The 25,988-nt window shown below is 44.2% G+C and overlaps 1 protein-coding gene across 1 annotated transcript in view; it reads right to left on the bottom strand.

The window, feature by feature from the left end:
• Positions 1 to 13,859: 13,859 nt before the first annotated feature.
• LOC101672065 (cytochrome P450 4X1) overlaps positions 13,860 to 25,988 on the bottom strand; it is a 47,540-nt gene continuing 35,411 nt past the window's right edge. The window contains exons 9-12 of the mRNA XM_004740369.3: positions 19,734 to 19,867; positions 18,230 to 18,294; positions 15,656 to 15,738; positions 13,860 to 14,926 (exon numbers count right to left, since the gene is read on the bottom strand). Of these exons, the coding sequence (XP_004740426.2) occupies positions 14,758 to 14,926; positions 15,656 to 15,738; positions 18,230 to 18,294; positions 19,734 to 19,867 (451 nt within the window). The 3' untranslated portion in view covers positions 13,860 to 14,757. The remainder of the gene's footprint in view (positions 14,927 to 15,655; positions 15,739 to 18,229; positions 18,295 to 19,733; positions 19,868 to 25,988) is intronic.

Here is a 25,988-nt window from a genome sequence, read left to right as displayed (position 1 = left end):
CCCGTTCCCTCTTCTCCCACAGGGCTTCACATCTTCGTGCCTGTTGTTTATGTCGACGGCTCGTGTTCCTTCTGCCAGCCTCACGTCCTTCAGGTTGGCTCTCTGACACCGCTTTCCCTCTTCATGTTCCATGTCTGTGAGTTCCTGGAGAGCAGGACATCCCCAGGACATCTGGCATAATCCCTGCATAGAGCAAGGGCTTGGTGTTTGTTGAGTGACTGAATATGTCAGTGAGTCCCAGCTCTGCCAATTAAATCCGTTGCATGACCTTAAGCCAATCACTTCACGCCACTAGAACTTAGCTTTCCTTTCCTTAAATGGATCCTCTTTTTAAAAAGAGGATCTGCTTCATATTTGTAGTGAGAGTCCAGCATAAGGCCCTAGGCAAAGATCTGGCATGCGGTAGCCCCACACTTGCCATGCCCAGTACCTGCCAGTCACTCAGCACATAGTCCTATTGCCCACCAGCTGGTGCCCACCTGTGCTCCCTCTTTTCACCTGGCCCAGTTGAAGGTATTAAAAATGGTTTTACTTTGGGGTGCCTGGGTGGCTCAGTCAGTTAGTGTCTGCTTTTGCCTCAGGTCATGATCCCAGAGTCCAGGGATCAAGTCCTGCATCGGGCTTCTTGCTCAGTGGAGAGCCTACTTCTCCCTCTTTCTCTGCAGCTCTCCCAGTTTGTGCTGTCTTGCTTTCTCTCTCTCTCTGTCAAATAAATAAATAAAATTATTTAAAAAATAGTTTTTACCTCTTTGCAAAGGTCCTTGTTTAACAAGTAGGGTTTAGGATTAGTCTGCAAGCCAGCAGGGTTGGGCAGACCTAGGCTTGTTTGACAGATAGCAGAGTCCAGTGAGCTCTCATTTGCCTGGAAAGAACAACCTAGTCTCCCCGTCCCTGAAGCCCCATTGTGCCTCCCAGATGACTGCATTCCCAGGTCTCTTTTTCTCCATCTACCCTTTGCTGATGTCCCAGCTCAGTCTGGGGTGGGGCTGGAGGTCTGGTTCCTGACCACTCCCCGTGGATCTCTGACAGTGCCTGTGACAGTCTGACAGTGCCTCCGTCTGGATGACCCTCATCCTTGCACCTCTTCCATCAAAGTTCTGAAGCAATAACACCCTTCCTCAGGACAAACACCAGGAGTTACAAATACCCAGGAGTGGGACGACTCCTTCAAAGAATATGAGCATTTCTTTTTTTTTTTTTTTTTTTCAAGATTTCTTTTTTAAATAATCTCTGCATCCAACATGGGGCTTGAACTCACAACCCCAAGATCAAGAGTTGCCCATTCCACTGACAGAACCAGCCAGGTACTCCAAGAATATGAGCATTTCTAAGGCTCTAATAAGTTACATGCTTTCTAATGGTTTCTGTAAGGATTGGATCCATTTGTAGTTAATTAGTTCTCCCACAGTATAAACAAGTAAGGGGAAGGAGAAGATTCCAGTTTGCTTTGAGCCTGAACAATTTCTCAAAGCTCATTCACAGAACACAGTGCTTTCTTTTTGCAAATGTCTGTTTCTCTTATCTTTTCTCCCCACTGCTTGTAACATCTTGATTAGCCACCAGATGGCAGAGCTTACACAGTCCCTAGGAAGATGGATGTTGTACCAGCAACCCGCCTTTTCCGGAGCAGAGGGAGGAGTCTGCCCAGGCTGGAAGTCTGGGTGGAGTGACCTTTGATGTGGGGGCGGCCTTAATGGATAGAATCCTGTCTGGAGTACAGGACTTTGGGAATCTACAACTGGCCCTGCCCTGCCTCAACTTTAGCTGTCATTTCTTTCTCAAGAACTACCTGTACGCTCCCTGTTGTCCAAGCGTCACTGCAGAAGCGTCCATCATTGGCATTTGTGTCTCAGGCAACTGGTTGTTTTATGCAGGTCTCAGGCAATGCAAAGCCCAACACGAATATGCAGGCTCATTGGCTACTTGACAATATGTATTAAAGTGGAGGTTTTGAGGATGAATTTGTAAACCAGGTATGGTGAGGCAGAAAAGCCTGCTGGCCACGGTGGATGAGTTTGCTTTTAAGCTCTACTTCCAGGCAGAATTTGGAGATGCTGGAAGAGAGGAGGTGGGGCAGCATGCTAATGGAGGGAATAGCTGGTGGTGAATGAGTTTACTTCCTGTCCTTCCTTTAGTCACTGACCTGTTCACGGAGGCACTGTCCTGGTGCCTGAAAGCACACTTCATAATGGTGTTCAGGGTCATTAGGAAATGTGTTCAAAGAAGTTCAGGTAATGGGCCTGTCTCACATGTTCTGGAAAGAGAAATGAAGATCACGTCACACAAAAAGCCCATCAGTGTCTACTGGCCCTTTTTTCTACATCTCCCTGATGCTCAAATTTTATGATGTCTTTTAGAGCTTCTTTGGGCTCTGAAGTAGAGAGATTTGGTACAAAAAAATGTACAGTATAATTATAAGTACTACAAAGTAAAGCCACCTGAAAGCACTGAAAGGAAATGGTGTGTCCAAATTGCCCACTTCCCATCAGTTGTATCACGAGGCTCTACCAAAATGCTGTTTGACTTCCAGAAGATAATTCCCTCTTCAGTGAACCTACCAGAGCTCCTACAATTCTTTACACACAATGTTCAGCATTAAATAAAAACTCAGCCGAAATGCCAAGAAACAGTCCAATTGATCAAAAAAGCAAAAGAAAAAACCTCAGACAATAGAAATAGTCCCCTGGGCGACCCAGATATTGAGTAGCCAGAGACATTGAAATGACTATGACTGATGTATTCAGAATATAGAGGGAAAAATGAAGAATTTCATCAAATAATTTAATCCATAGAAAGTGAAATGGAAAGAAAAGTTAAATGGAAATTCTAGAATTATTTAGCAAAGTTTTGTAGTTTGTGTCTATAGGCTTGAACATATTTTTGTAAAATTCATTCCTACACGTTTTATACTTGGGGCTGCTACTGTAAATGGACTTGCATTTCTAGTTTCATTTTACAGCTGTTCATTGCTACTATCTACAAATACAACTGATTTTTGTATGCTGACCTATTGGCCTTGTGTTGGGGATTCCCAAAACTACCATCAGGTTTGATGATTCACTGGAAAAACTCAGAGAATTTAGAAATGCTGTTCTACTCACAATTATAGTTTATTACAGTGAAAGGATGTACATTAAAATCAGCAATGGAAACAGGCTCATAGAGACCAGAAGTGAGATTCATGCTCTCTTCTACCACTGGAGTCAATGAACAGCACTGATTCTCCCAGCAATGATATATGACAACACATACAAAGAATGGCAGACCAGGGGAGCTGGCCTTAGCCTTGGTGTCCGGGATTTATTTTTATTGGGACTCAGGAATTTAAGAATGGAAAATGTGACTGACCTTAGTTACTCAATCTCTCTAGCCTCTTAGGAGGTGGAAATGACACAATATGACCCAAGGTCTCCACTATAAATCACATTGTTAGCATAAACTCCCTGGTGAGGTCCAAGGCTCCAGGTGTACCAGGACACTCATGAGGCAAGGTATTTGAAGAGCTAAGAGCTTATCTCCCAAGACTCAGTCAAAAGCCAGTCTATTTTCTGGCTTGTGTAGGGTTTGAACATCCCAAGTCTGATGAAATAATTCTTTGGTGCACAACCTTCCATCTTGTAACCTTCCCAACTTAGTTATTAGTTTTGGTAGTTTTTATCTTTCTAAGATTGTATTTGTTTATTTATTTGAAAGATAGAACATGAGTGGGGTGGGGATGGACAGAGGCAGAGGGAAAAGCAGATTCCCTGCTGAGTAGGGAGACTAATGTGGAACTTGATACCAGGACCCTGGGATCATGGCCTGAGTCAAAGGCAGATGCTTAATCGAGTGAGCCATCCAGGTGCCTCTTGGTAGCTTTTTTGTAGATCCCCTAGGATTATTTTAATTGACTTTATTTTTAGAATGGTTTTATATTTATAGAGAAATTGACAAGATAATATAGAGTTTCCATACCCTGCACCTAGTTTCTCCTATTATTGACATTTTACAAAAATGTGATATATTTTTTACAATTAATGAACCACTGTTGATACATTATTATTAAATAATGTCAATAGTTTTTTTTTTAAAGATTTTATTTATTTATTTGACAGAGAGAAATCACAAGTAGATGGAGAGGCAGGCAGAGAGAGACAGAGGGAAGCAGGCTCCCTGCAGAGCAGAGAGCCCCATGCGGGGCTCGATCCCAGGACCCTGAGATCATGACCTGAGCCGAAGGCAGCGGCTTAACCCACTGAGCCACCCAGGCGCCCCAATGTCAATAGTTTTATTCAGATTTCCTTAGTTTTTACCTAATGTCTCTTTTCTGTTCCAAGGTCCCATTTAAGGATACCACGTTGTATTTAGTTGTCAAGTCTCCTCTGGCTCCTCTTGGCTGCGCTACGGGAGTTTCACAGACTCTATTTGTTTTTGATGACTTTGATAGTTTGAGGAGTTCTGGTTAGGTATTTTTTAAGACTTCCCATTAATGGAATTTGATATTTTTCTTATGATAAGACTGGATTATAAGTTACTGGGAAGAAGATTACAGACATTTTCACCATATCAGAGGGGCTATTCAGCAACTCCAACTTACAAAGTACTATTCTAGAATGAATTTCAAAACACTCACAAGGTAAGATGATGATCAAGGATGTCCTAAGAGCACCTCTTAGCTTAGCCAGAACATAGGGGATCCAGGAAGTTCTGGCCATGGTGTCATGCCCAGCAAACCACCTAGCCCAAAGGTCCTCACTGGACAAGTTTTTCCTCTGTAGATTGGAACAATAGCACCATTTAAAAAGTGAAATATGGGGAGCCTGGGTAGCCCAGTTATTAAGCGTCTGTGTTCGGCTTGGGTCATGATCCCAGGGTCTTGGGATTGAGGCCCACATTGGGCTCCCTGCTTGGCGGGAAGCCTGCTTCTCCCTCTCCCACTCTCTCTGCCTGTGTTCCCCCCTCTCTGTGTCTATCTCTGTCAAATAAATAAATGAAATTAAAAAAAAAGTGAAACATGATACTTTGAGTCAAAAAGATTCAAGACCAATAATAAATCTCTATAAATTCAAATAATATTGTTCAACTGTGAACACAATTTTGAAGCCCAAGTCAAAATACTTAAAGGAAATGAAGTGCTTTGAGCCAGTTTATGTCATAGAGAAGAAATTGCGATACCCTGATTCAGGAGATGGAAAGCTTCTGACAGCACAAGTGTGTGGTCTCACTCAGTAAATTCATTAGCTTCAGAACCAAGAAAGGTTTTGGCTCTGTCATTAGCTCTTGTTGAAATAGTTAAGAGCAGGCAAGATGAGACAAGAAGAAAGCATTTCATTGTTCCAAAGGAAGCTTACTCAGCACGCACCCAAGGAAGTTACCCAAGACTGGGAAAGCACACCTCAGTGTCTTAGCAGGAGCAAAATCAAAGGCTCATGGTCTGGGAATATTTATGTTCCCCACACTGAGAGCAAAAAACCTCAGAATTCTTAAGCCACCAGGTAAAGTACTCAGAGGGAGATTGTCATAGTAGTGGGACAGAATGGGACCTAGATTTAATGCTGCACTGGTCCAACAAAGCATGGAAGCAAGACTTGAAAGGCTCACACTGTCTCAGAGTCACTTAGCTGCCCTCTTAGAATAAAGCCACCAAATACTTAAAGCTATTCACCTAGAGGCCAACAGTGGAATGAGATTATGATCTAGAAATAGATCAAATTAGGCATTAACCAACATTTACAGAAGATAGGCAGAGTCATGCTATAAATTCCAAAAGGCACCTCCTCGAAACCAATCAGGTAAACAGACAATCTTTATCACTGCTTGTGTCAGGACTTAATGACCATGAAGAAGAAATGGTCTTCCTTATGCTGAAAAAGCCCTACTTAAACATTGAGAAACCATTCATCCTACAAAGCATTGACAGGAGACTGGGCTGTGAGAGAAGGAGAGTGTAGGAATGGAAAAGGCCAGCACCAGTAGGTGACAGTACGACCCTGGGATGGGGAGACCTAAGAGGCTTTTGGCTTCAGAGGCATTTCCAGAGGAAGATGCTAGGGCGAGCAAGGGAGATGGTGACCAGCTATCCCTGAACTGGAATCTTTTGTTTGACTGTTTATTGAGACTTCTCTTGAAAGGTAGGAAGAGTTATGTAAGTATGCTCAGAATTTCCTGATTATTATTGCAGAGGTGAAGTAGGAGTCATAGCAGAGAGACTTCCTGTTAATAGGAATGTTAACTTTGGCTTTCCAAGAACTCCAGACCCTAGCTACAACTTTAGTCTGACCCCGAAGGGTCTTGGTGACCTTAGCTGTTAAAACTGAGTGAAAATGGTAGACAATCTGGTTAGCCTGTGGTTGAACTGAACTATTATAAAACCAATGAAAACCCAGATTTGAGTGTTTATTCCAGGGTTTATTCTAGTTTCCCCAGAGAAACAGAATATATAGATATAGATATAGATAGATATAGATATAAAATATACTATATCTCATAGTATATATTATATATCACTATATATTATATATAATATATATAAAACATTGTATGTATATATATTTATACATATATAAAAATATATATAAAATAAGGAATTAGCTCATGCTGTTATGGAGGCTGAGATGTCTCAAGATATGTAGTCAGCACTTTGGAGACCCAGGAAAGGCAATGTGCAGTATTTCATCTTGAATCTGAAGACAGGAGAGCCATATGAATTGATGGCGTAGTTCCAGTCTGAAAACCAGCAGGCTTAGGACCCAAGAAGAGCCAATTTTTCAGTCCAAGTGTGAAGGCTAGAAAAGATTGATATCCCAGCCCAGCAGTCAGGCAGGAAGTGCTTATTCTTACTGAGCTTCTTTGTTCTATTTAGGCCTCCAGTTGATTGGATGATGCACCCCCACATTGGGGAGGGCAGTCTGTTCTCCTTAGTCTGCCCTTTCAAGGGGTAAGCTCATTTGGAAACACCCTTAGACACACCCAGACACACCCAGATTAATGCCTGGACTAGTGTCTGGCACCTGGGGCCTATATCAAACTGGCACATCAGATTAACTGTCACATTCAGCAACTGATATGCAGTAAATAGTGGGGGGGGCAGTGATGTGGGGAAAGGTTGGCAAATTACATGTGACTAGAGTCGAAAGTCTGTTGTAGGAAATTATGTTCCCAGCAGTGTGACTTAGTAGAAAATAAACTTAATTCCTTCAGTCTTTGAGCAGATAAAACCAACTCTTGGAGGAAAAGCAATTGAAGAAAGAGGGCAGAAGGAAAAGGTAAAAGAAGGAAAGGAGAAGGAAGCCAGAAACAAGGAAGAAGATGGCAGGAAATAGAGAAAAGACAGTAAAAGTTGTAGAACAACAGAAAGACCAAAGGACTGAAGGCTACAGGTTTCTTTGAAATGAGGGTTTTGGGGGATCAAGTCATAAAATATTAATTGTAAGTGTTGGGTCTTCCAAAGTTGTTGTTGCCCCCATGGCACATTTCTAGTCATTTGTGGTGTCCCTCTGTACTCTCCAATATATTAGAAGGGAAAATAATTCTAAGGGTTTTTGATGATCTTTGGTTGATATTTTGTGAACTCCCTGAGGTCTGTACCAGCACTGGAAGTGTCTTCTGAGAAACGGGTTGGCATAATCAAAACTCAATGTATGGTAAGCAGCAGTGGCCAGCTCCCAGGAGAGCTTTATGGACAGCACTCAAACTCCAAGTCTCCACATTAGAGTTTTAGAGGTGGTTTTCCATTCTATCTTATGAAGCCTGTGGATGAAAAATGTTTCCGGTCTCTTCCCAGATCATCCTCTTGGTAATTCTGTTTCTGCCCATATTGTGTTCATTATACAACAGCTGTCTTTATTACCATCTCATTATTAGCTCTGAGGGTAGTCATTTCCATGGTGATACTAAACCTTACACCTTTAGAGATGTTACTAACACTCACCAGTTTAGAATGCCCCTTAAGGGCAATTGAGTAGAGAGTTGTTCTCTGGCCAGCTCAGAGCCCATATCATGGCAATTATCCCTTCTACATCCTTTAGGTAGGAGTTTTATTAGTAATGTTGGATTAGTTGAGACGAGCACTTAGCAACATGAAGTCTCACAGAAAATTATTTCCTTAATTCTAAGTACTATTGCGGTTTGTCGTATTCATGAAGGAGCCCAACCAGATAGTAAGGGTTTACAAAAAGAGGAATCACCTCCTTTGGGAAGCATGTCTTACCTGACTTACCATCCCCATCCACACATGGCGGCTTAGCAATCACTTCCTTGGACTCCCATTGCTCCCTGGGAAAATCTGAGGAAAATGCTCTTCACAATGTATTATAAACATTGTTTTACTTACCTTCTTCCTCACTGTACTGAAAACTCCTCTCAGTCAAAAACCATGCCGAATTATCTTTGATGTCTTCAATTTATAACATGATTCCTAGCCCACAGTAGAGTCAATAAATGAATCAGTGAATGAATGTGTTGCTAATAAAAATGGGGAAAAGGGGTTGAATTTGAGAGAAAATTAGAAACTAGACTTTTTGACTGAGTCTGATGAGTGAGGGTGGGAGGGAAGTAGATGGCTCTGTAGCTTTAGTAAGGGTGGTTTTTAGAATCATTAATAAAGTTAATGAAAGTTTGTTTTGTTTTGGTAGGAGAACATAGTAGTCTTGGTGGGACTTTTTTTTTTTAGTATTGATTTTAACTCTTCTTTTCTTTTTAAGTAAGCTCTATATCAGTGTGGGGCTTGAACTCACAATCCTGAGATCAAGAGTTATGTGTTCTACTGATTGAGCCAGTTAGGTGCCCTGGAAGTATGGTAGTGTTTTTGCACTGGTCTCAGCCTATCAATAACTGATGTGGCTGGAACAGCCCTTGTGGTTGTTATGAATAAAATACCCCTTTCAGGAACAGCCATTGGGAAATCATGAAAAAATAAAGGTTTATAGCTAGCGAGATGTGTAAATTATATAGCACAATGAGGGCCACGTAGCAAAGTTGTGGGTAAAGAGATCATGCAGGGGCCTGGTATTTTCCTTTTATCGCAGTTGAGGGTTTCTCAGGCTCATCCTTTTTTGGTGAATTTAAAATGTAAAAGTTGAATTTAAAGTACAGGAGGAGAAAAAACACGCGGCCCAAATGGTCAGTTATCAAAATCAACCAAAATCCTTCCAGCTCTTGAGAAGGGGAGAGGAGATCTAGATAGAGCAAGCAACTTGCTTGCTTATGGCAATGATCCAATCATTGCCATGATCCAAATATGGCGTGATCTCATCATCACATCACTTTTGCTTGGCTCATATCCCATTGGCCTAAACTCAGTCACACCGTCATACTTAATAGCAAGAACATCTGAGAAATAGTCTTTTGGGTTAAGGTTGAGAGTTTTCTGTTTTTTATTTTTTTTTAAGATTATTTATTTATTTATTTATTTATTTGACAGACAGAGATCACAAGTAGGCAGAGAGGCAGGCAGAGAGAGAGAGGAGGAAGCAGGCTCCCTGCAGAGCAGATAGCTCGGTGTGGGGCTCAATCCTTGGAGCCTGATCATGACCTGAGCCGAAGACAGAGGCTTTAACCCACTGAGCCACCCAGGTGCCCCAGGTCGAGAGTTTTTATTTCAGTTTTCCTGTCTCTGCTCCATCATTAAGTGAAGAGAACTTGTCTTTTACTTCATAGAACCTTAGAACGCAAGAAGTCCTATCCAGGCCTGATGAAGAGAAATGAAATCACTTGGAGATTTTAGATATCCAGGGAGATAGGATTTTTGTTGTCATCCTCAAGGAGGGAGTAAATGCAGTCTCTCTTTGGGAAGTAAATAAACCAAAGGGATAGACTGGCACAGAGAGGGGCAGTATTTGTTTTTTGGGGGGTGGGGTTTCCTGGTTATTACAGCTAGCCTAAACCTAAGTAATGTATTCACTTATTCATTTACTTTTTCACTGTTTGGGTCCCCTCTTGAATATAAGCTTCGAGAGTCTTGGTCTTTTTATTCCTTACAACATCCCCAGTGGCTAGAACACTGCCTGGTGTATAGGTGTTCCATAAATATCTACGAGGGAAGGAGAAGTGCAGATAAATAATGTCCCCTGCAGTAGGCAGGACTATGAGAAGCTACACAATGTCTCACCGAGCTGTGGCTAAGATTGATGTCATAACTGACTCAGAGCTGCAACATTTATTTTCTCTGAAAATATATAGCTGTTTGTGGGCTAGACAGTCAGTAGAACAGCCAGAGCTAGACGCCAGCTCATGATCATAGTTCATTTGTTCACTCTCCATTCATGAATTCATTCATTCGTTAAACAAGTATGTCTTGAGTGCCTACCGTGCAGTAGCATATACAGAGTGAAAATGTCAACCTGTGGTTAGAGGTGGGGCCAATCTATAGTTAGATGTCTTCAGGTAGGTATAGCTCCATATTCCACAAACAAATATGATTAGTCTTGAGTGAGAAAAAGCAAGCGTGGGTTGTTCAGCACTGCCTGTTTCTAGCGAGCAGGTGTACCTCAAAACATTCGTTTGGGAGGGTGGCCTTTAATGGTGGCTAGCACAGTAATTCATATAACAGTGGGTCACTGTAGGAGAGAAGAAGGAAAAGGTCAGTGTCCTTACTAGATATTTTAATTTGTCAGGGAAGCTGTGCTGCTCCATTCAGGGGAGATACTCACATTCTATTCTAAATGAATTTGCAGGGACTCTGGGTGGCTTTGTCATTTAAGCCTCTGCCTTCAGCTCAGGTCATGAGCCCAGGGTCCTGGGATGGAGTTCTGCATCAGGCTCCTTGCTCGGCAGGGAGCCCGCTTCTCTCTCCACCTCTGCCTGCCACTCTGCCTGCTTGTGTGCGCGTGCTCTCTCTCTCTCTGACAAAGAAATAAATAAACTCTTAAAAAAAAAAAAGAATTTGCAGTGCTGGGGCCACCATTTTTGCATGCCCTCCAGAAATTGGAGAGAGAGCTGTGGACACTTTTCTTCAGGTCTTACAGTTGTTCTCAAAGAGATTCTTGTTTCTGGAGTGTTGACTAAAAATGACTAAACAAGTAGGGACACCAAATACCACTGGTGTCCCTGCTTGAGGCAGTCTCAGATGCCAGAAGAAGTAGGCTTATAATACTTTGGATCCTTGTTTTCATTTCCAGGCATCATGCTTTAAGACAGAAGTTGTCAAATTGGTTTGAGTTAGGAAGAGACAAACCAGGAAAGTGTTGGCTATGAGGATGATGATGTGTGCGAAAAAGTAGACAGAGCTGGGGGTCTGGATCAGGATCCCCATTCAAGGGGGATAAGACGGGGCCTGCTTGAAGCATCAGCCAGCAACTGGACCACTGAATGGTGAATGAGACCTGAAGGAGAGTGTAGTTCAGGCCTCCTCTTTGAGGAGAAAAGGACAGTCAGGAGTTGGAGAGATAATCCAAAATGCAAATGTCAAATCCAAATACCAGAAGCGGAATTGTAAAGGAGAGATAGAACAGAGATGCCAGAGCTTAAATGGGTCCCAGACTAGAGTAGGTACAGAAGAAAGTTAGTTCCAGGATGATGGCCATGAACACAATCAATTCGCAGCATCTTGACTCCATGGTGGTGGATGTTAGTGCAAGGCCACGTTAGATTTGCTGAAACTATAGTGCTGGAACACTAAGTACCTGGGAATTCACGAGAACTATCTCTTAACTACTTAAAGAATTGCCAAAGCTCTAGAGTTCTAGGTCTGCTACTCATTGACTAAGAGACCTTGGATATGCCACCTGATCTCGCTGAAACTCCTTTCCTCATTGGGAAAGTGAATATGATAATTTTCAATGCATACATCACAAAGGGGGTGGTATAGATCTAATTATGTAATGGTGGTAAAAGGACTCTGAAAACTATAAATTGATAAAGAAATTTTGAGCTGTTATCTATGGGTGAAAGTTATAAGAAGGAAGGTTTTGGTTCAGTATACTGAAACACTATTATCAGTGACAGCTGCCTGGGGATACAATAACTTGCCTTCTGAACTAATGGGAACCTCCATTACTAGACACAGCCATCTGCTAAGGTTCTTAAGGTTATGAAGGCAGAGGAAGGGCTATCATTTGGGTCCAGACCTGGGCTCATGGAATCCACCAACATCATGGAATCACCAACAAACTCTGTTGGAGCTTGGGGTACATACACATTTCTGGAGAAGATCCATAATTTTCTTTAGATTAGTAAAAAAAGGCCAATGATTTACAAAAGGTAAATAATAAAAACATGACAGTTGATATTACTTACAACTCCGCTGAGTGCATTATCCTTTCTAGACTTGTAGTAACTGAGCACATTTTTTTTTTTTTTTTTTTTTTTTGCTTATGTGCATAAGCAAAACATCTTCCAGTTGAGGGGACAAGAAAAGTCAGAGTATTTCATCCAGGACAATGTAGCTCCTTCAAGATGCTTGACAACCCCATCCATTTCTGGCTTGGGACAGAGTATTTATAAATTTACCTGTATGGCCTGTTGAAAGCTGCCCCTTGATTACTATACTTTGAATGAGATGACACCTTCATGGTTAGCACTATCCCTGGTACTATTTCTATTTTAAAGGATCTGTTCCAGCCCATGATTAAATGATAGGCTGTTGGTGGCAGAGGTGACTCTGGCAGAGTGTGCCTTCAACATCTTCTCTCCACTCCCACAGAAATAGAAGATTAAGCTGAGACAAGGTTGCCAGCTAATGACCACATTTCCCAGTTTCCCTTTCAACTATAGGAGAGACTGGGTTGTCCACAGAGCTGTGAGCAGAGTGATGAGTACAATTTCCAGCCAATATCCTAAAAAGGAAGGGCACCTGCCTTCCCATTCCTTTTCTTCTCCTCCCACTTGCTTGAAGGTAGATGTGGTGGCAGGAGCTAGCGGCTTAGTTTAGATCATTCATTGAATTGTTCATTGGCAGCTGTGCAGTGAAGTTGGAGAACAAGATATATAGTGTCTAGATGACCTCTGATGACCTTGTAGAGCAAACTACCCTGCTAGTTCTGGACCACCTACCTCCTTATGACTTTCATATGATAGAAAAAGACATTTTTATCTTGTTTAAGCTCCTCTATTAGGGAATATTTTGTTATAGTAAGCTGTTACAGATGTGACCAGGACTTTATTTTCATTTCTTATCCATCCAGATGGGCAAGATCAGTTTGCTTTTACTTGGCAAAGGAAATATACTTCTACTGTTTGTTTCACAGCTATCAAAAAAATATGTTTTTGAGTATCACAGACATGCAAGTTTACATGTGTAGTTTCAGGTGTACAACATAGTGATTCGACTTCTCTCTAGGTTATGATGTGCTCACCACAAGTGTGACTACCACCTGTCACTAGACAACGCTATTACAGTATCATGGACTTTATTTGCCACGCTGTGCCTTTTATTCCCATGATTTATTCATTCCAAAACCCGGAGTGTTTCGGGGCTATTTGAATTGTCCAGCGAATTGCCATAATTTTGCCACTAGGGGCGTCTAAGAGGTGTAGCTTCTCTCCTTTGAGATCTCAACTTACATATCCCTTTCTTAAGATTTTCTAGACAACCCAGTCTAAAGTAAGCTCCCCTTCATTACTGTCTAGCTCAGCCCATTCACTTCCTTCAAGGCACTTAGTGAAAATTGTAATTATTTGTCTGCTTAGGATACCAGCTCCATGAGGGCAGGGTCCTGTTCATTCACTGAATGATTATCACAATATCTGACATGTAGTGGACATGTAATCAAATGAGTAATGAATCTGGAAATAATAATAATAATAATTATTATTAATATTTGGAAATTATTAAAAAATCCCTGCTCAGGCTTCACAAGAGTTGTTAGCACCAGGAAACTATGTAGAATACCTAGATAATTTTCAAAATGGAGGTTTTCTTATTCAAGATTGAAACCCAGAAACCATAAAAAAAAAGTTTATTTACCTTATTTCATGAAAATTTAGAAGTTCTGTATGCTAACAGACACCATACAGTTTTATAAAAGTAGAATAATGGGGAAAGTTATAAAGAAATGTTACAGTCAAGGACTATCATCCACAATATAGAGAACTCATGTAGAACTCCATAGGAAAAGCAGCATAAATGATGTATGAGTCACAGACAACAAAATAAATACAAGTGGCCAATAAGCATGTCTTTAAACCATAAATAATTTAAATATCCAATAATAAGAAAATAGTTCAATGAATTATAATACATTCATATTATAAAATATCATGAATCCATGATTAGGAATAAGATGTATTTTTTATAGTGAAAAAGCAAGAATACTATGGATATGATCCCATCTGTAAGAATACATATATACATATGTATATATGAAATGTATATGAAACGTTCTGAAAAAATTAACACAAAACTATTCTGTTTTTAGGAAAATGAGTAGGTTTGGTCAGGTGTAGGGTATGTGATGTGGGATTTTTACTTTTTACTCTGCATGCTTTTTGAATGTTGGATATTTTTTACTGTGAGCATACATGCACGTATTACTTGTATAATTCCAAAGACTATTTTAAAAAGCAACAGAAAATATATGGAAGTCACCTAGGAAAATTCTTGGTATGTAGCATTAACAACAGAAATGACTGGAAAATCTCCCCAAATCATACAGAAACAGATCTGGGTGACACAGGATATCACCTAGAAATGGTTTTGGGTAATGTACAGTTACACAAAGACTCCCATCCCACGTACCCCTAACCCTCCCACCATATTTTGATTTCTCTTCATTTTCTTGGCCCAATAGCTGTAATTTAACTTTAAATACATATATAATCATTGTACCCTGGGCTGTAACATTAGGGGAGTTTCTTCAGGTGTAAGTGGACCCCGTTCTTGGCTTTGAGGACCATCTGGTGCAAGAAGACAAGAGGTCTGGTGGGGTCTGGAGCCACCTTGAAGTGGAGTAGAATCAAGGCAATGGCCACCTTTAGCTCAATCATGGCAAAATGCTGCCCAATACAATTCCTGCAAACACCAAGGGAAAGAAAGAGAGACCTTGAGGAAATGGTATTTGTTTCTGACTCTTTTGTTAAGGTGCTAGAATAATAAATCTACTGTTCACAGTAAAGCAGCATTTTCACACTAAACGTCAAGGAGAGTTTTGAACTTCTCTTATCTCCTGCAAGAACATGAACCGAGAGGCTGTAATGTGATGCCCTCCCTAAAGAAGGTGACACTTGGAGATGCTTATAGAATTGTTTCTCCTGTGAGGATGTAGTATAAAATGTGGTGACTATAGTTGGTAACACTGTAATGTGTGATTGCAATTTGCTAATAAAGTAGAACTTAAATATCCTCACGCACACACAAAGAGAGAAATTGGTGAAGGGGAAGAACCTTTTCACAATGTATGCAGAGGTGAATCACCATGTTGTAGGTTTTAAATACCTTACAATTGTGTTTGTCAACTATACCTCAATAAATTTGAAATTAAGGGGAAAAACAATTGTTTCTCTTGCATTGTGGGGTAACTTTCTGAGGCATGGCTGTATAGGATGTGACAGAGAAGGGCCTTGCCCTTTGTGAAACTAACTGGTCTTTTCAGGAGCTCAGATAAGTACCATGATCTACCTCATAATCTGGTGAGAAGATAGGACTCCATTGGAGAATATATGGAGTTGAGTTACCAAAGGAAGAGTGCTGTTTCCAAGTAAACATTTCTGTGCATTTTTAACAACTTCAAATTGTCCTTACCTTGGTCCAGCTGAGAATGGTAAGAAGGAGTGGGGGTGTCTCTGATCAGAATTCTCCTGGGAGAACCTCAAGGGGTCAAAGACCTAAAATGACAGTGCAATCCCACCACCATCCCCCAAACACCATTAGTGCATTTCTTAAGCTACTACTTAGCACTAAACAACAGAAATACATGATGAGCCACATATGTACCAGAACACAGATGTGTTCTGGTAGCCACATTTTTATTATTTTATTTCATTTATTTGTCATAGAGAAAAACAGAGAGGGAGAGAGCACAAGAAAGAAAGAGGCAGAGGGAGAAGCAGACTGCTCACTGAGCAAGGAGTCTGAGGCGGGACTGGATCCCAGCACACTGGGATCATGACCCAAATGAAAAGCAGATACTTAACTGACTGAGCCACCTAGGTGTCCCAGGTAGTCAAATTTTTTAAAACGTGAAAATAATTTGAATAATAGAATTTATTTTGAAAAAAATTATCATTCCAACATGTGCTAAATATAATAATTATTAAGGTAATATTTCACATTTTTGTACTATGTCCTCTAATGCCAGTGTGTATTTTACATTCCCAGCATGTCTCATTTCTGATTAGCCACAATTTAAGTGCTCAATAGCCAAATGTGGTGAATAGCTACCACATTGGACAGGGCAATTCTAGACCTGCAGCCCTTGTTTGGTCTCCCAGTAGACTAATATGCTACCGAGACCAAGTATGGAGAAAGCAGAAATGTTAGGGTCAGTGATATTATTTTCACTTTGGTGGTAAGAATGCACTTACTTAATTTATCCAAAGAAAATGAAAACACTAATTTGAGAAGATATATACATCCCTAATTTATTGTAGCACTCACTTATAATAGCGAAGATATGGAAGCAACCTAAGCGTCATCAATTAAAGAATGGATAAGGAGGGGCGCCTGGGTGGCTCAGTGGGTTAAGCCACTGCCTTCGGCTCAGGTCATGATCCCGGGGTCCTGGGATCAAGTCCCGCATGGGGCTCTCTGCTCAGCAGGGGGCCTGCTTCCCTTCATCTCTCTCTGCCTGCCTCTCTGCCTGCTTGTGATCTCTCTCTGTCAAATAATTAAATAAAATCTTAAAAAAAAAAAAGAATGGATAAGGAAAATGTGGTGGATAGAATGGAATATTACACAGCCACAAAAAGCTTGAGATCATACCATTTCAAATAACGTGGATGGACTTAGAAGCTATTATGGTAAGTGAAATAAGTTAAACTGAAAAAGACAAATACTGTATGAGTCCACTCATAAGACGAATCTAAAAAAAAAGGAAAAAACCAAGTGCATAAACAAACACAAAGCAGAATTAGACCTATAAATACAGAGAACAAACTGATGATTGTAGGGGGTTGGACAAAGTCGGTGAAGGGGAGAGGGAGATACAGGCTTCCAGTTATGGAATGAATAAGTCACAGGAGTAAAAGGCACAGCATAAGGAATATCATCAATTACACTGTTATAGCGATGGAATGGAACAAGTGATGGTCACGCTTGGGGTGAGCATAGCATCAGGTATCAGCTTGTCAAATCACGAAGTTGTGCCCCCGAAACTAATGGAACATTGCATGTCAACTATACTCAAAATTAATTTCAACATTAAAAAAAGAACGCACCTACTTAGAAGTCTAGCCAAAGGGATTACGTGATCAACTGTAACTGAGACATGCAGTCCACTTCATGTTACACATAAGATATCTTAAACCCTAGCCACTTATGTGAAAGGAAATATCTGTGGGTGTTATGAGTATTTAGAGTTTAAGAACATTGAATCAAGCACTATGGTTAGCTACATGTCTTCTTAACTCTCTAGATCCTCTCTTCTCTCTTTCCTGCTATGCTCTAGGCTCCAAGAAGTGGAGCCATATAGTTTTCTATTGGGTTTGGCTGATAAAAGACATTGGTGATCTGGAAGGTGGGTGGGGAGAGCTTTTGGGTTATTTATTCCCTGGACCTCACCCTACCAAGCTTCCTGAGCCTGACTGCTCTACTGAAGGCCTAACTCCTGCCCAGGATCTTTTCCAGCATAGCAATCTCTCTCCTATCATTGTAACCCTCACCAGAGGTGGGAAGCCCTTCAACAGTTGTATGCTCCATGGTGCTTTTACAAACCCTACCAAACCTTTGTAAATAGTTTCTTTATAAAACTCTCCTCAAAGTGCCCAACTTGAGGGTGTCATCAGTCTTCTGCCAGAATTTCCATGGTTCCATCCAGCAGAAGAGAGTTTGAGTTGCCTGCCTGGCTACATGGATAGTCTACACTCTTGCAGATGTCTAGGTGAGTGCTTGGCGGAGCTCGCTAAGTAAATGGACTGCAGTACAGATTGCGCTTGGAAGCAGATTATGTGGCATTATGTCCATCTGTTCATTCAAAGCAAACATAAAGTAGGAATAGGGGGAGGGGACAGGTTTTTTCTTTAAGAGGAAAGCTGAACATTTTTGGTCTTTATGTTTATTTTATTTGCTTTGTGTCATTTGCCACATCCCCATTGTGCTAACAAAAAGTTACTTGCACATCATTTGTTTTTGAAGTATTTACATGTAAGACAGTCATACCTTTGGATTTTCCCAGATGGCAGGATTATGGTGAAGGCCCCAAATGTTGAGAACCACAGTTATTCCTGTGAAAGGAAAGAAACAAAAAAGACTACAGGATGTAGAACAAGTTGAGGTAGAGCTACTGTTACACCACTCTTCAATAAGAATTTTCTTCTTGAAGGGAATGAGCTAGCTCCTGGTAGAGTTTTGTGTGCCATAGCTGATGTCAGCAGTCAAGGACCCATGGGAAGATGAGGCTTGAATGACACCTTAGTTTTCAAAACAATGACTTATTTAATACCTGATTCTATCTTCAGGAGCTGTTGGTATCATGTCAGAATGATATCTGTTAATGGACAATATAGCACTCACCAGAGATAGTTTGGGTCCAGAAGAACAGAACCATAATTCCATCATGTAGGTCCAATGACAAGTTTCTTTTGGTTCTGTTCGTAAGTGGAAGGGAGGAAATTTTGGCAAGTATCCACATGGTTTGGGGATCAAAAAAGAAGAGGAGAGGGTAGGGAGAGGGAAGTGGGGTTATGGACATTGGGGAAGGTGAAGTGTGTAAATGGTGATTCACAGACCTGTACCCCTGGGGTTAATAATACATTATGTTAATAAAAAATAAAAAGTTAAAAAAAAAGAAGAGGAGAGAGATTTTGAAGATTATTTGATTACCATAAAAAATTCTGGTAAGTTAATTCTGGATCTGTCAACAAAGTCACAGTGACAGGCTGTTAGTATTTGCTTCAAGCAATCCTGTCAGCTTGTTTCCAATGGCAAGAGTTAACAGAACACCAAAGCAGACATGTGAAGGCTATCTCATGTGATACCCTTCTGCCTTCCACTCGCCCTGCTCAGAGACCTGTGCTATGAAGAACACTGGGTGAGGTGTGGGGCCTCTATGCAAGTTTTAATTCTGCTCATCTGCACATTGGGGTCTCCAGTGAATTTTTGGCTATACCATGTGTGTAGTGTGCTTTCAAAGTGCTTTGTAAACTGAGAAGCCCCATATAAATGTCTGTTAAGATCATGTTTCAAGGGCAGGAAAATGAGATAATGTGTTTGAAGGTTCCATGTTAACTATTAAGTGCTGCACACTTATAAGAGTAATATTTTGATGATAATAACGCCAAAGACCCCACCTTGGGTCTTCTAGATAAGTATAATGATGCTCATCTCCCATGAAGTCTCACCTGGGTCTCAAACTAAGCCAAACAAAGATTATTTTAGAAACAATGCCCTGTGAATGAAGAAACCCTGAGTTGGGATTCTAGCCACCCAGGTTCTGGACAGAGCTTCTCTGCAAATTGCTATGTGTTTTGGGAAAGTCTGGAAACCACATCTGATCAAAGAATTACCCACTGAGGTCTTGGTAGGCACCCACCCTAAGCCAGACTTCCTTAGGTTTGTCTTTTGACTCCTCTAAGAGTTGAGGATTGTTGAGGCCAGTCTTTGTCGCTGTGGTCGCTAGGATCCCCTTGTCTCTAGGAACTGCTTAAGAAAAGAATGCAAAGACCTGCAGGCAGGGAGCGTCCATCTGGGAAGGTAATAGGCTTGCTGAGCTCTCTGGAAATGGATGGGACTGGAGGCGCCAGTCGGAGTGACTCCTTGATGCACATTGTGGTGTATGACATTTCACCCAGCTGGTCCCTGTGAGGACAAGGGAAGGAAGGGAGGGAACTCAGTCTCCATATCTAGTTTGTAAATAATGATGTTTTTTTCCTCTTTGGTGTTTGGTCCTGGTAAATATCATCTCTAGGTTAAAGTTATTTTGTAATTGGCTTATGTAATGTGAGACTCTGTGAGAATGTGAGACTCTGCCTCAGGATCAGCTGAGGTTCCAGAGGAAGAGGGGACCAAACAAGTGTCCATTATAAAGGAAGATGCTTATCTACCGGTAAAGGATTTGGTAGGGAGATTTCTGAAACCTGTTTTGCAACTCTTAGCTCACCGTGTAAGTCAAGAATGTAGAAAGAATGTAGAAAGAATGACTGAGGACTGAAGAGAGAGGGCTTAAGAGTTTTGAGAATAAAAAAAATATATCCTTTAAAGAGCATTGTTGGAATGCCCGAATGCTGTGGAGAATAGAGGAGAGTCTCCCAACCATGTTAGGCAAAGAAGGGCTCCTTGGGTCACTTTGATGATCTGACATGTATCCCCTGAGTTTGGGAAACAGAGGACTGATAGATCACAGAGGTCTGTGATTCAGAACAGACAGGGAGTTGGGGGAGAGCAACAGCAACAAACAAGTCGGGAGTACTCCAGTGTGCTCTATGGGCCAATAAATTGGCAAGAGTCAGAGCTTCAGAACCAGTTTGAAAGGAATTCTGAGGATAAGAATTCCCTCATTGCCCCGTGAATCACCATGGCAAAGGTCCAGTGAGGGAATCTCCAAGAGACTCACAGACGTACCTGTTGGGCTGGCAGGAAGGGCTACCAAAGATGGCGAAAATTCCCGCCACAAGACCTGAACTCGGACAGGAGAACAAAGGACCAAGATGGCGAAAGTTCCCGCCACACCACCTGAGCTCGGACAGGAGAACAAAGGACCAAGATGGCGAAAGTTCCCGCCATACCACCTGAGCTCGGACAGGAGAACAAAGGCCCAAGCAGGAACCTGAGACCCCCGCCCTGGGCTCCTGTGGACCAATGGGATCCCGATGAGCAGGAGGGATATCCAAATAAGGGAAACTTGCCAAAAGACCCCTGAGCTTTCCCCAAGACCCCTTAAAAGCCCCCTCCTCCCTGCCTTGGGCGCGACTTCCCCCACTCTGCTTTCCAGAGTTGCGGAACCTCGCCCGAGGGTGCCCACCTCCTCCCGGTGCAACTTTCTCGGCTCCCCTTCACCTGGGCCCTGAAACTTCACCGGAGAGAACCTTTAATAAACCTTGCCTTACACTCACTTTGCCTGGTGTTGTGTTTATCTCGTCGGAAAAACCTTACATTTGGTGCCGAAACCCGGGAGGAGATTGAGCCCCCACCCCAGTGGGGAGGCTCTCTCCTTTCCCTAGCCGGACTGGACCTGCCTTTCCGAACGCCACTTCTGAAGCCGTGGTGAGTTTCCCTGATTCTGCGCCCCCTTCCGGAAAGCCCTGCCTTAATCGCGGCCGCGTCAGGGCGGACCCCGCCGGTCACCAGGTGACCTCCGTGACTCCGAGAGGCTGGGAGACGTCCCTACCTCTACGGCAGTCGATACAGTTTTTCCTCAACCCAGTGGTGGACGAGGGGACGCCTTCCTCCAGCCCTCGGGTTGCCTGGCAACGAATCATGGGGACCTCCCAATCCAAATTCGATTCTAAAACACCCCTAGGGTGCCTGCTGGCCAATCTTAAGACCCTGGAACTGGACCAGGACTTGCGTAGGCGACGTCTCATACATTATTGTACCGTCGCTTGGCCGCAATACCAATTAGACAATCAGTCCCAGTGGCCTCCGGAAGGCACATTTGACTATCAGATTCTCATGGACCTAGGCAATTTCTGCAAACGCCAGGGCAAATGGGTCGAGGTCCCTTATGTCCAGGCTTTCTGGACCCTGCGCTCTCGCCCCTCCCTCTGCTCTCACTGCTCCACCTCTCAGGTCCTCCTGGCCCGCTCCCCTCCCCCCCCCTACCCTGCCACCCACTGCTCCTAAAGACCCGGACCTCTCCTCCCCGTCTCTCCTCTCTGATTCTCCCCTCTCTGAACCTCCGGAGAGCTTTACCCACCCGCCGACGAGAGGGGTCCCGGCTCCTCTGCCTCCTCCTCCTTATCGCGATCCCCCACCCCAAGGCCCCTCTCTCCCTACGCCCCCTAATCCTCCCGCCGCTCCAATCACCCCCCTTTCGGTCCCTTCCACCCCCTCCACCCTTTCCACCCCTTCCACCTCAACTCCCGTCTCATCCCCTCAACCCCCAAAACCTGAGTCTGCTCCTGATGCGGCCCCCCTGGAACCTTCCCCTACATCCCCTCCAGCCTCCCCTCCCATCTCCACCCGCACTAGGGCTCGAAAACCCTCCCCTGAGTTAGTCTGCCCCCTAAGGGAGGTTGCTGGAGCTGAGGGAGTTGTTCGAGTTCATGCGCCCTTCTCTCTACAGGACCTTTCCCAAATTGAGAAGCGTTTGGGCTCCTTTTCGGCCAGTCCTGATAACTATATTAAAGAATTCCAATATCTGGCCCAAGCCTATGACCTCACCTGGCATGATTTACATGTAGTCCAGACCACCACCCTCACCACAGAGGAGAGGGAACGCATCCAGGCTGCTGCCTGGGAGCACGCAGACCAGGTCCATCTCACTGATGCTGCCATGCCAGTTGGGGCCCAGGCAGTCCCAGCCGTAGAACCAGGTTGGGATTATCAGGATGGCCAAGATGGCCGCCGGCGCCGCGACCGCATGGTCCAATGTCTCATAGCTGGCATGCGGGCAGCTTCTAATAAGGCCGTTAATTATGACAAGATCAGGGAGATTGTCCAGGCCCCTGACGAAAACCCCGCTATGTTTCTTAACCGATTGACTGAGGCCTTAACCCAGTACACTCGCTTGGATCCTGCCTCCCCTGCGGGGGCCACGGTACTGGCTACTCATTTTATTTCTCAATCGGCGCCGGATATACGGAAAAAGTTAAAGAAGGCTGAGGAGGGCCCTCAGACCCCCATTTCTGACTTGGTGAAAATGGCATTTAAGGTTTTTAATTCCCGTGAGGAGGCGGCTGAGCTTAAACGACAAGCCAGACTCCAGCAAAAGGTTCAGTTGCAGACCCAAGCCTTGGTAGCAGCCCTGCGGCCGGCCGGCTCTGGGAGCCAGCAGAGAGGGGCAACCAACCGCACCCCCCCCGGGGGCCTGTTTCAAATGCGGGGGCCGAGGGACACTGGGCTCGCCAGTGCCCCAATCCAAAGCCGCCAACTCGGCCTTGCCCTCAATGCCATTTGATGGGCCACTGGAAATCCGACTGCCCTAACCTCGGGGTATCTTCGGCGCCTCAACGTGGGGGACCCCCCCGAGACAGTAAGTCCGGCCTTTCAACTGCTTGGATTGGAGGACGACTGACGAAGCCCAGACTCGGCCACCCCTCTCACCCAGGCCGAGCCCAGGGTTACGCTCCAGGTAGCGGGTAAGTCCATCTCTTTTTTGCTGGACACGGGGGCTACCTACTCTGTTCTGCCTTCCTACTCGGGACTTACTCGAACCTCACCAATTACTGTTATGGGGATCGATGGGACCTCCTCCAACCCTAGGGTGACCCTTCCCCTTACCTGTAGCCTGGATGGGTTCCCTTTCTCCCACTCGTTCCTAGTCATTCCTTCCTGCCCGGTCCCTCTACTGGGTAGGGACATTCTCCGGAAACTGAGGGCAACTATCTGTCTCTCACCTTCTTCTCCTCCCTCCACCTCAACCCATCTCATCTTACACCTCTCCACTCCCTCGACCCCCGCTCCAGATGACCTACCTACTGTAGACCCCTCAGGTGTGGGACATCTCTGAGCCCATCATCGCTTCCCACCTTACCCCGGTTAAAGTACAGCTTAAGGATAACTCTAAGTTTCCCTCTCGAGCTCAGTTTCCTATTTCTTTAGCCCACCGCCGGGGCCTGAAACCTATCATAGAACGGCTTAAACGTCAGGGACTCCTGATCCCCATCAGTTCTCCCTGTAACACCCCTATCCTCCCAGTACGCAAGCCCTCAGGGGCTTATCGACTGGTGCAAGACCTTAGGCTTATTAATGAGGCCGTGGTCCCCCTCCACCCAGTTGTTCCTAACCCTACACACCCTATTGTCTCGCGTTCCTCCAAACACCTTTCACTTCACTGTACTGGACCTAAAAGATGCCTTTTTCACTATCCCCCTGCACCCTGATTCTTACTTTCTCTTTGCCTTCACCTGGGAGGATCCCGACACACACGTTTCTGGACAACTAACTTGGACTGTCCTACCCCAGGGGTTCAGGGATAGCCCCCACATTTTCGGCCAGGCCTTGACTACAGATTTACAGCAGTGCGCCCTTAAGGCCAGCACTCTACTACAGTATGTGGATGACCTCCTCCTCTGTAGCCCCTCCCTCTCGGTCTCCCAAGACGACACTTCCACCCTACTTAATTTCCTGGGGGCCAAGGGATATTGAGTCACCCCCTCTAAAGCCCAATTGTGTGCCCCTTCGGTTACCTATCTGGGCATACTCCTGACTCCCACTTCTAAGTCCCTTACTGGGGACCGCATAAGACTCCTCCAAGAACTCCAACCTCCCCAAACGGCGGATGAGATACTATCTTTTCTTGGGTTGGTCGGGTTATTTAGACATTGGATTCCAAATTTCTCTATCCTGGCCCGTCCTCTGTACCAGGCAGCTAAAGAGACCCCCCAGGGTCCCCTGACTGATCCCACTTCAATCCGTCAGTCATTCCTTAAGCTGAGAGACCGTCTTACCACCAGGCCAGTTTTAGCCCTACCTGATATCTCTAAACCGTTCCATCTCTACACCGATGAGCGCTCCGGCTCTGCCACCGGCCTCCTAACACAACAGGTGGGACCTACGCATAGGGCTATAGCCTACCTATCCAAGCAACTGGATGCCACCGCCCGGGGATGGCAAACCTTGCCTCAGAGCCCTAGCGGCAGCCGCTTCTCTTACAAAGGAGGCCCTTAAACTTACCTTAGGGCAGCCTATCACGGTCTACTCTCCCCACCGACTCACAGACCTCCTTAGCCACCGATCTCTGGCCCATCTGACTCCTTCCCGTCTTCAACTATTCCATCTGCTATTTCTAGAAAACTCTTATATCTCTCTCTCTACCTCCCCCCGCTTAAACCCCGCGACTTTACTACCTATACCCTCACCCACCCCGGAACCTGTTCACTCCTGCCTACAACTTATAGAAGACCTCACTCCTCCCCATCCCGGTCTCTCTGATCAACCACTATCCAACCCTGACCGCGTGCTCTTCGTAGATGGCAGCTCCCTCCTGGCCTCAGATGGCCAGAGGCACGCTGCTTATGCTGTAGTCACTATGGATGCGGTATTAGAGACAGCTCCCCTCCCAATCGGAACCACTTCCCAGAAGGCTGAACTCGTAGCTCTCACCAGGGCATTACACCTGTCGAAGGGACAACGAGTCACCATTTACACTGACTCTAAATATGCCTACCTCATAACTCACACACACTCTGCTCTTTGGCAAGAACGGGGGTTCCTAACTACCAAGGGCACCCCTATAGCTAATGGGCCCCTCATTGCCAAGTTGCTTGAGGCCCTTAGTCTGCCCACTGAGGTAGCAATTGTCCACTGCCGAGGCCACCAAACAACCAGGGATCTGGTCTCCCTAGGCAACAACAGGGCAGACTCAGTGGCCAGACAAACGGCCCTAAGTACCCCTGTGTCTCCTATCCTCTTTCTTAACACCCCTCACCAGCCTTCCTACTCTACAGAGGAAACACAAGCCCTCCATGCACGGGGAGGAAAAATTGGAGATAAAGGGTGGATCTACATTCAGGACAGGATTGCCCTGCCAGGCAATCTGGCGCACACCCTAATTACTGACATCCACCGATCCCTCCATATTGGCCCAAAGGCTCTCCACCCAATTTCTTCAGCCATTGTTCTATCATCCTTCCTTATCTAAAGTAATTGAAGTTGTCCACAGGGCTTGCAAAACCTGTTCCGCTGTGAATTCACAAGGAGGAATCCGCAGACCCGGGCCTAACCATCAGCTCCGAGGGCATCAGCCCGGGGAAGACTGGCAACTGGACTTCACTCATATGCCTCGCCATAAAAACCTTTCGCTACCTATTAACCTTGG

Source organism: Mustela putorius, unplaced genomic scaffold (assembly GCF_011764305.1).
Source record: "Mustela putorius furo isolate JIRA1106 unplaced genomic scaffold, ASM1176430v1.1 tig00003853_pilon_pilon_pilon, whole genome shotgun sequence".
Taxonomy (NCBI): domain Eukaryota; kingdom Metazoa; phylum Chordata; class Mammalia; order Carnivora; family Mustelidae; genus Mustela; species Mustela putorius.
The sequence above is the reverse complement of the archived record's forward strand: the minus strand, read 5'-3'. Positions and strand labels throughout refer to the sequence as shown.